This window comes from Rhincodon typus, chromosome 17, assembly GCF_021869965.1.
Source record: "Rhincodon typus isolate 14 chromosome 17, sRhiTyp1.1, whole genome shotgun sequence".
Classification (NCBI taxonomy): Eukaryota; Metazoa; Chordata; class Chondrichthyes; order Orectolobiformes; family Rhincodontidae; genus Rhincodon; species Rhincodon typus.
This window is the reverse complement of record NC_063348.1, coordinates 33,315,635-33,325,959: the sequence shown is the minus strand read 5'-3', so window position 1 is coordinate 33,325,959 and position 10,325 is coordinate 33,315,635. Positions and strand designations below refer to the sequence as shown.

At 41.8% G+C, this 10,325-nt stretch overlaps 1 protein-coding gene across 1 annotated transcript; it reads right to left on the bottom strand.

The window, feature by feature from the left end:
- Window positions 1–1,179: 1,179 nt before the first annotated feature.
- Window positions 1,180–9,518, bottom strand: LOC109917652 (dispanin subfamily A member 2b-like). The gene is made up of 2 exons (XM_020517502.2): window positions 9,230–9,518; window positions 1,180–1,597 (listed from the first exon to the last, which is right to left on the bottom strand). Exons 1-2 carry the CDS (start codon window positions 9,437–9,439, stop codon window positions 1,391–1,393), a joined length of 417 nt encoding a protein of 138 aa, XP_020373091.1. The 5' UTR covers window positions 9,440–9,518; the 3' UTR covers window positions 1,180–1,390.
- Between the last annotated feature and the right edge of the window lie 807 nt (window positions 9,519–10,325).

The following is a 10,325-nucleotide window of genomic DNA, read 5'->3' as shown; positions in this document are numbered from 1 at the left end:
TACATACACACTGCCCTCAACCACCCTATCTATTTATTAATTGAAGAATTCAGGCATGATTTGTCTTTACAAAACCTATGCTGACTTTCCATGTAAAAACCTTTGTTGTTCCAAGCAACTAGTGCAGCACGTTTAACTTAGTAAAATATATTGAAGCAAAATGCAGTTGTATTAATATTGTTACTTCAACACCACCCTGTTGCCTGGCCAACATCTCCATCTCAGGCTTGCTGCATGCTCTAGCAAAGCTGGAAGAACAGCACCTCGTTTTCCGCTTGGGAACTCTATAGCCTTCTGGACTCAATATAGAGTTCAATAAGTTTAGGGCTTGAGGCACCTTCTCCCATGTCCTCACCCCAACTCCAACACACCAGACGTTGTTAACACATGGTCTGCTATTACACACAAAACATTGTTGGCGACTAATGGTCCCCATTCATTAGCTATTCATTCTCCTTGGTTGACTGTTATCCACTCCTTTGTCTGTCCAACTGTTCTTCTCTCTTTGCGTCTATCCCCAACTATCGTTTACTGCTTACCCTGTTCCCCCACCCTTTGTCTACATGAAAGCCAACTTCTATCTAGCTACATTAGTTCTGAGGAAGGGTCACTGGACCCAAAACGTTTACTGATTTCTGTCCACAGATGCTGCCAGACCTGCTGAGCTCTTCCAGCAATTTCTGTTTTTGTTGTTGTATGAAGATGGCACCTTTTAAGTAATAAAACATCATAAAGCACTGAATAGGGGTGTTCAAGATCAAAATATGACAAATGCCACACAAGGGATATGAGAACAGGTAACCAAAAGCTTGGGCTTTAGGAGTGATTTAAAAAAGGAAAAGTGGACAAGCAGAATGGTGTAGGAAACATATTCTAGAGCTTAAGGCTAGGTCAACTGAAGACAGTCACTGGGGGAACTAAAATTCAGGGTGATCAAAGGCCAAAATTAGAAAAGTGTAGTGATCTTAGACGGCTGTGAGGAAATTACCAAGCTAGAAGAGGCAAGGTCATGAAGGAATTTGAAAACAAGGATAAGAATTTTTAAGTTGCGGAATTGTTTGATCAAGAGCTGGTGCAAGTCAGCATTGTTGAAAGTCAGTATTGCTGAAAGAGCCACTGGGGGGAAGCATTTAGTGTTGGACATAGGAAACTTGTCATTAAACTCCAAAAGTCCCCAAATTGGTCATCAATTGTCTTTATTAATACAATCAAGGCCACACCTGGGTAATTTCATGGAAAAGTAGTGTGTTGCTGAGACATATCAGCACCATCTAGACAGTGTAGAAAGAAAGAAAGAAGCAATAATAGACTGAGAGTACATGAAGCTGTTGAATAAAAAGCTCCTGCCAAACAGCTCCTGGACAGTAAGTGGGTGCCACTAGCGCCGTATTCAGTTCCAACCTCCAAAGACGTTAGGGTGCTCCTCTTGTTGCTTTTGAATAACTCGATTCACCATAGACAGGCTAACGAAGATCATCACAATGCCAATTACAAGGACAAGAACAGTTAGCACCGTGGCTGCAATGTTGAGTGCTCGGGCTGTTGATGCATAATGCCGAGCTCCTTCAGTATCTCCCACAACTTTCCGGTCTCTAGACTAAAAACAGAACAACTATGAATAGATGCAACAAGACATGCAAACCTCAATGAAAGCTGACAGGACACTACAGCTCAGCACTTTTAAGTTCTGGTAAGTTTGATAACAGCAATGCATGGTTACTTCTAGTAAAGGATCATTTACATTGTTCAAACTGTGTTATCCAGTTTCGTTTGTGTTGTGAAATCAGAAAAATATTCATCCATTACAATCAATAATGTCCAAAACAGAAACAAACATTTTCTCAACTCCTATTAGGCAAAACAATTGAAGCAATGATTTACATGTGAGGACAAACCCAATCAAAATAATCCTCTTTCCAGTGACATTAAAGTGAAAGACTACTCTGGTTTTCTCATCCCTAAAGATTCTTCATTCAAGTTGGGAAGTGTTCGAGAGGAAATGTTGCTCTATTGTTAAACCGAGTAGAATGATAGGAATTGTCCATTTTCTTTTATTCTCGTGAGGCATCGGTATCACTGGCTGGCCAGCATTTATTGCCCACCCCTTAGTGCTCTGGAGAAATGATGGTGAGCTGGTTTGACAGTGGATAAGAGAATTGGACTATCAGTGAACTCTGTCATGATATATAGCTCAAGATAAAATAAATGGTTAAGTGCCCGTTTGGTCCACTCCAAGGTGCTCAACTGTTACAAACCACACTCCAGGATTTGAACCCGATCTCATTTGACATTGACTTAGCAATGCTGCGTCGTCAGAAGTATTATGGATTATATTCTTTTTCCTGTCCTGTTGAACATTTATCCTTCTGCAAAAATGTGAAAACAGATTGGTCTTTTATCACATTCCTGTTTCTGGACCCTGCTATGTAAAACTTGGCTTCCATATATGCATAGCTAACACCAACTTCATTTCAATAATTCCACCAGTTTTCAATTTCACTTGTACCTCAGTTCCTCTGCTGGTGAAACTGTCAATGTCTTTATTGTTTCTGAACTTCTAATTCTAAAACACTCCTGGTTGGGCTGCCACATTCTATCCTCCATAAGCTGTTGGCTATCAGGTGTTTTGGATGGCCCACATGAAAGACACTAAATGAAAAATGTTCTCTTACAAAATCTGACAGATACAAAAAAATTGTTCTAAGGAGCAAGCTGTTCCTCAAATATCCAACAAAAGATTTCTTTTGCCACCTTAAAAAAGGAATTCAGTATTGCCTATTGGTAAGTGTTAGCAGTCATCCAAAACCTTCAAAAATATTAATTTTGATTGCATTATCACCAATTATCAGTGAAGCCATTCATTTATTAATCATGGAGATAAAAATACCAAGAGTGTGAGCAGGAGCTTTTCTTTAGCAAATGTTTAAAATGTCATAAAAAAAGTGATAATACTTCATATGACAGTGTTTAAGAAACGACAGGGTATGAGAAAAGTTGGCCAATAGTTCGGTCAAAGATGTAGGTTTTAAAGAATGTCTTAATGGAGGAGAGATGGGTGGAGAAGTTTAGTGAAGAAATTCCAGCAGAAGCTTTGGCCAAAAATGGAGGAGTGATTAAAATCCAGGATGCACAAACGATAACAACTGGAGGAGTTCTGGTATCTCAGACCAAACCCTCTAAGCTGCATGTCTGTGTGGCTGACCACCTGATCCTTTTGTTTTTAAAAACACTGCTCACGTGCTTGGCTCACCCCTTCTTTTCAAATGTTTGTGGCTGCCATCTCTTCCTGCCTCACCGTTTCCCTCCCAAAGAGCCACCCCCACATGCCACGTAACTGGCCCTTTGACTTGCTGTACGTTACCCAGTATAGGTGTACATTAAAGCAATTACCTACATGGAAACAATTCAAAGGTTCATTAGATGTAGTGTTGGATCAAGTTACTGGGATAGAGAGAGGTGACACCACAGAAGGAACTGAAGAAAAGGATCTGTATTCTGATATTTTTTCCTCACTCATGGGATGCAGGCTTCACTGAGCAGTGGCTGGGCCAGTATTTAACACTCTTACATAGTTGCTCATGAAAAGATGGTAATGATGACTTCTTCAGCACCAGTCTATTTTGGTGTAGGTATTCACACAATGCTGTTAGAGAGAGTGTTTTAGGATTTTGACCCAGCAACACTGGAGGAGAGGCAATATTCTTCCAAGTCAAGATAGTATGTGGCTTGGAGGGAAATTGCAGGTAGTGGTATTCCCACAACCTTCTTGATGGTCATGGCTGTGGGTTTGGGAGCAGTACATCTTTAGATGATCCACAATGCTGTTATGGATCATTGGTGATGGTGGTAGGAGTGTGTGTTTGCAGATATAATGTCAATTAAGCGACTGCTTACTACCAAATTGTATCTAGTTTCTTGCATGTTGTTGGAGCTGCACTCAGCCAAGTAATGGGGAGTATTCCATTCACTTCCAAATTGTGCCTTGCAGATGGTGGTTGTGGGGAATCAGGTGGGTTACCCTTTGTGGAATTCCTAGTCTCTGAGGTGCTCTTATATTGATGGTATTTAGGTCAATGGTAACTCCCTACATGTTGACAATGGGAGATTCAAGGATGGTAATGCCATTTAATACAGGGACAATGATTAGATTCTCTCTTGTTGAAGATGTTCACTAACTGGCATTTCTATTGTGCAAATGCTACTTGCCACGTGTAAGCCCAGGCCTTGATATTGTCCAGGTCTTGCTGCATTTGGTCATGGTATGTGTATCTTCAGTATCTGAGAAGTCAGAAATGATGTTGACTCGAACATCCCTGTTTCTCACCACTTGATGGAGACAAAGTCATTAATTAAGCAGCTGAAGATGACACTACCCTGAGTGATTAAACAGGGCTTACGGTGCAGTGGTAGTGTCTCCACCCCCGTCTCAAGCCCCACCTGCTCCAGAGGTGTGTAGTAACATCTCTAAACAGGTGGATTAGAAAAATAGGTTAAATAAAAAATTAAAAACAGGGCTCTTGTCCTGGGTTCAGGTCCCATATGCTCCAGAGGTGTGTAAAAACATAGGGTCTCTAGAGTGTGGAAGCAGGTCATTCAGCCCATCAAATCCACATCAACCCTCTGAATTGCATCCCACCCAGACCCATCCCCTATCCTATCCCTGTAACTCTATTACCCAAGGCTAGTCCCACCTAACATGCACATCCCTGGACACTATGGGCAATTTAGCATGGCCAGTTCACCTAACCGGCACATCTCTGGAGTATGGAGGAAATCAGAGCACCTGGAGGAAACCCAAGCAGACATAGGGAGAATGTGCAAACTCCACACAGACAGACCCCTTGGGGCAGAATTGAACTGACCCCCAAAACCACAATCATCTTCCTTTGTCAGCTAAGGCTCCAACTAGTGAAGAGTTTCCCCTGATTCCCACTGACTCCAGCTTTTCTCAGGTTTCTTGAAGCCACAAATGATTGAATATGGCCTTGATGTCAACTGAGGTCGCTGTCACCTCACCTTTTGTAGTTTAGCTCTTTGGTCCACATTTGGACGAAGGCTGTCATTTGTGACTTGGATAAGAATTGTTTTGCTGTTGCGGCAGTCACAAAAAAAGAGGGGATTTAAACATAAGCTACACAAGATGGGCATAAATCTGGGAGGGAGCAACACATTTAAGGACTTTGGAAAGGAAAGTGTGATTGAAGACTAGTCATCTGCAAAAAAAAGTGTGGAGTCAAAGGTATTTTCTTTTGAGGAGAGCGTTAATGGCAGTAAACATTTAAAGAACACTCAACAATAACAGAAAGGGATGTTGGATATACAGCAGTTTATTAGGAAGTCCTTGGTTGCAAGAAATGGGAACTTGAGGAAGCTTTGCTGCTTGAACAGGTGAGATTGCATTTCCTCCTCCCACTAACCCTACATGGCAGTTAACAATCGATTGGACAGGGTGGAGTAGAATCTCACATTAATGTACAAGGTCATAACTGATGGATGTGATTGACTACCCTCATGTTTCTTTGAAGAGACACGATTTGCCCCTTATACACTGATTCCATTATGGAATAAATAATTATATTCCACTTTCCTGTAACTAAGTTCACTGGATTGATTCATAATTACCCACAGTAATTCATACATAATACCCTGATCACAGTAGAATCAAAAATGTCTGACACTGGATCAGGTTTCAGCAAATGGGTTGACAATGCTTTGTTAGGATTTTCCACAAAATGCACAATTGCTTTTCCACATTTACAAAGAATGTTCTCCAAAATAGTGACCTTTAAAACAGATAATCTATTAAATTCTCTTCCTGTGGCAGCAATAGTAAAAAAAGCGCCAAACTAAAAGTCACAAGTTATTATAAAAGGAACACATAAGCTGGCTCAAACAGTGAGTCAAACATTTGCCCTTCACTGCTGAGATCCAATTCCAATCTATCCTAAACCAATAGATGAAAGTCTCCAGGTTTAAAGGTTATACATGAAACTAAATTAGGAAATGTAAGCTCAATTCCTTGCAAATAAACCGTTGTCAAAAATTGCAGATAAAGTTCCATTAGGAACACAAGGATGTTAAGCTGTTCAACTTAAAAAGTGTGTGTTCTGGAGCCTTGACCCTGTATTGAAGTACTCATGTCCAATGGTTATGTTTCTTCACATAATTTAGCAAGAGCATTTATCATGTTCAGCATCTTGTACTACAACTACTGTAGCTGATCTGACAAATTTTACCCAATAGCAATTTATCAAATTCCATGTAAAATTTAAGGTTGTTTAATAGGTTTCAAAAGTCAGTTTGTGACAGCTGAGGGATATTTGCTGTGATACATGCTTCACCATCAACTGGTTGCTATTCCCATATTTATCTGAGAGGTGGTGATGATTAATGAAGGTACTAGGCAATTTAGTTCAATTGCATGAAGGTGGTGGGTTCAGGAAATGGGATGGCCAAGCTGGTGTTGATATTCAAATACCAAGGTCCAGTTCTAACGAAATGTTCCAACAAATCAAGAGTTTCTTCAGCAGACAGTTATAACTTGCTCTCTTTTTCATCCTTGGGGATGTGTTTGTTACTGACATTTTGGCATTTAATGCTCTTCCTCAAGTACCATTGAGAAGGTGAAGGCCTTTTTAAACCTGTACAAGTTGATCATTCATGTCACTTACTGTAACACTTCAAAGGTCAGTTACTGTAAATCATACTAGTGTGGGACTAGAGACATATTGTCTTTACTGCGAAAGGATGGCACATTTCTTTCCCTGTAAGAAATGAGTGAACCAATTAGCTTTTTGAAACACAATCTCACAGCTTAGAATCAGAATCCCTATGCTGCAGAAAGGAGCCTTTCGGATCACCAGGCTCTGCACCAACCCTCCAAAGAGCATCCCACCCATATCCACCTTCCCATCGGCATGACACCTCATGGTGTTTTTGCCATGGCTAACTCATCTAACCCACACGTCCCTGGCCACTCCAGAATAATTTAGCATGACAAATCCCCCTTAACCTGTGCATTTTTGGACCTTGGAAGGAAACCCTTGCAGACACGGGGAGAATGTGCAAACTCCATACAGACAGTTACCAGAGGGTGGAATTGAACCAAGGTCCCTGGCACTGTGAGGCAGCAATGCAACCCTGAGCCACTGTACCACCCCTTCATAGTCACCATTACTCACATCAGCCTTTTAATTTTCAGATTTAAAAATAAATTCAAATTTCAATCTCTCACGATGGGATCCGAACTCATGTCTGCTGGATTACTGGTGCAACCTGCACAGTGGTCATCTCTTGCCCCTCCTATTGATAGGATGTCCAGGCTTACAAGTGTTTTAGAATGGAACCTTCTCAAACTACTCCAAGCATCTTTCATAAGTGAAAGTCTGGCTCCAGCAATATATAACAGATACAACAGAAAGGAAAAAAAATGGGAAGAGTAAAAGACACACAAAGAGACAGAAGCACACTTAGCTCTCCACACAAGTGCCCAGAAGGAACACAAATGTAAAATTATTGAAGTTATCTAGTTTAGTAGAGAAGATTAAAAGTGTTTTGAATGGTGAAAAACTGAAAAAAGGAACATAAAGGAACCTGAGTGCTCTTGAATCATAGATAATTAATATACTGCCACAGCAAGAAATTGGAAAAAAAAACAGGTGACATTTGTTACAAAGGTATTTGAGTACAAGTGTGAAGGAGACATACCGGAACAATATAGGGCCATGGGGAGGCCATACCTGGAGTGCTGTTCCCTTACCAAAGGAGGTGGTATGTAATGATTTTCATTACACTGATCCTTGGAATGAGAGGATTGTCCTCACATTAGATTGATAAAAAAAAAATGGTGTTTACATTACTGAATTTAGAAAAACAAGAAGTGACCTCATTGAACTGTATAAAACTCAGAAGGGTCTTGGACAGGGTCCAAAATAGAAATTGCTTCCTCAGGCTTGCAAATATAAACATATGAATAAGAAAGGGTGGGCCATTCAGCCTCTTGAGCCTGCTGTCATTTGACAAGCTCATGGTGATTGGATTGAGGTCTCATCTCCTGTAAAATTCTTGTTTACCCCAAACCTCCTCTGACTCGTTAGGTCAAGAATCTATCCACCTTTGCCATAAAAAAATTCAATAAATCTAAAATATAGCATCATGTATATAGCAAAAGGTACCAAGTTAATTGTTCAGAGGTTAGTGGACCTTTGGAATCAAAGCAGAAATTGTTGGAGAAACTCAGCAGGTCCAGCAACAACTATGGAGTGTAAGCAGAGTTAACAACTCCAGTGACCCTTCTGAATCTTTGGAATTCTCTACCCTAAACAGCTGTGGATATTGAGTCATTAAGTCTCTTCAAGACTCGGATTGATACATTTTTGTACACCAAGAGATAAATGAATAAGTTAGAAAGGTGATTTCAAACTACATGATCTTATCCAATTGTAGAGCAGACGTGACTGGTCTACCACTCCCCATAACTAGTCAAGCCTAAACAAGCATAGGTAGCTCATCCTGTTAAAACTGGCTTGTTTGATATTTTACTCTCCAAATCAACAAGAGTATCGCAGATAAATATCTATTCCCAAATGCTCTAGTTAAGAAATCATTCAACGATTTGGTCACCTGAAGGGACAACAACGAAAGCAGGCAAGTGAATGGTTATAGGATGAGAGGTAACAAGAAAATTGTTTTGAATACAAGAAATTGCTTGGATTTGTAAGCAAACCGATTCAATCATGGATTTCAATAGATAGCAGCGAGCGAGTGATTGAGTTGCAATTCGCAAACACTGGCACCGAGTTAACTGGCCAAATCTCCCCCCTACCCCACATTGCCCGGCGTCATTTCATTATTTTTGTAAATCACAAGCGTCACGGTGCAAATGTACTTCAACTGCAGAATCCTGCGGAAGAGACAGACGGAAAAAAATTACCCAGCAACTTGCTGCAATCAGCAAACACAGCGGTGCCAACCAGGCTGAGTTACTCAGGCCAGCTATTCAGGACGACGACAGGCTGGGAGCCGGCACCGGCAGCTTCTCGTCCATTGATGGTCCGGAATTTAAGGCGAGGTAGCACCTCCTCTCCTCCTACCCGGTCTCGGTCTCTGTCTCTGTCTCTCTCTCTCTCTCTCCACCCCCCAGCTCTCTATCTCCCCCACCCCTTCTCCGGGTCTCTGTCTCCCCTCTTCCCCCCTTCTCCGGGTCTCTGCCCTTGGGGCCCGCACTCACTTTGACCGAGAAGACCATCGCGACGAAGCCCAGGCAGCAGAAGTTCATGAAGGCGAAGTTGAAGATGGACCAAAGGAAGTGGTCCCGGACCGAGGTCACATTCGGGGCCACGTTAACGACAGTGGTGGTCACCGCCTGGTCATCCTCCTTCAGCCCCTGGTATGGGTAGCTGCGTGTGCTGAGCGGCACATTATCGGCTCGGAACTCCATCTTGGCTGCAGTCTTAGGTGGGAAAAAAAAAGACCCTGAACAGTTCTGGGAGCCGGCTTTTTATATATGGGGTGGAGCAAACGCCTGGAACCTCCTCCAAGCATCCAACTATCTAATCTGTAATCAGCCCAGCAACCAAGTAATAAACGCGAAGTAATGCACAACATTTCGCGTTGGATAATGAACGGGATGGTCAGGGATAATGAATCACTTTCAGGTTGGCGAACTGTAATTAGTGCAGCGCCACGGGAATGAGTATTGGGCCCTGTTTACAATCTATCTTGATGACTTGGATGAAGGTATAGCCACTTTTCCTGACCTTACAAAGGCAAGAAAGCAAGACGCGAGCAGAACATAGGCATGAATAATGTCGGCTGAATCGTGGTATAGTCCCAAACATACCCCATTAATTCCCCACCACACCCCACAGATACCCCTCTCGCCCAACACCAGCTTAATTCTGCTATCTCCCTGTACTTGGAAAAACGGGCAATGCAACAGATATCTCGGAAAGGACAGGCATCTCCGTCTCCAGTGCCAAATTTAAATACCAGCCAAGCACCTGGCCAAACAGCAATTTGATAACGGCAGCCATAAACACACTTTACTCACATCATAGAGCTGACGTGGCTAACACATTGATTTCACTCCCTTGTTCCGTCTAACTACCAGGCCATAGCTTAACCACATCCTGACCTACTTTATCTAAGTCCCACTATTCTGTGCAGACTGCTAACCAGCATTTTTTCAATAGTCAGTGGAAGACCATCACAGATAGTCAAGTATTCAAACTGTTCCAAAGATGAGGTTATATTTGCAGTCCTCAAAAGTGGACATAAACAAAATAAATACAGGCTGCAGCTCACATCCAACAATGCAATCAAAA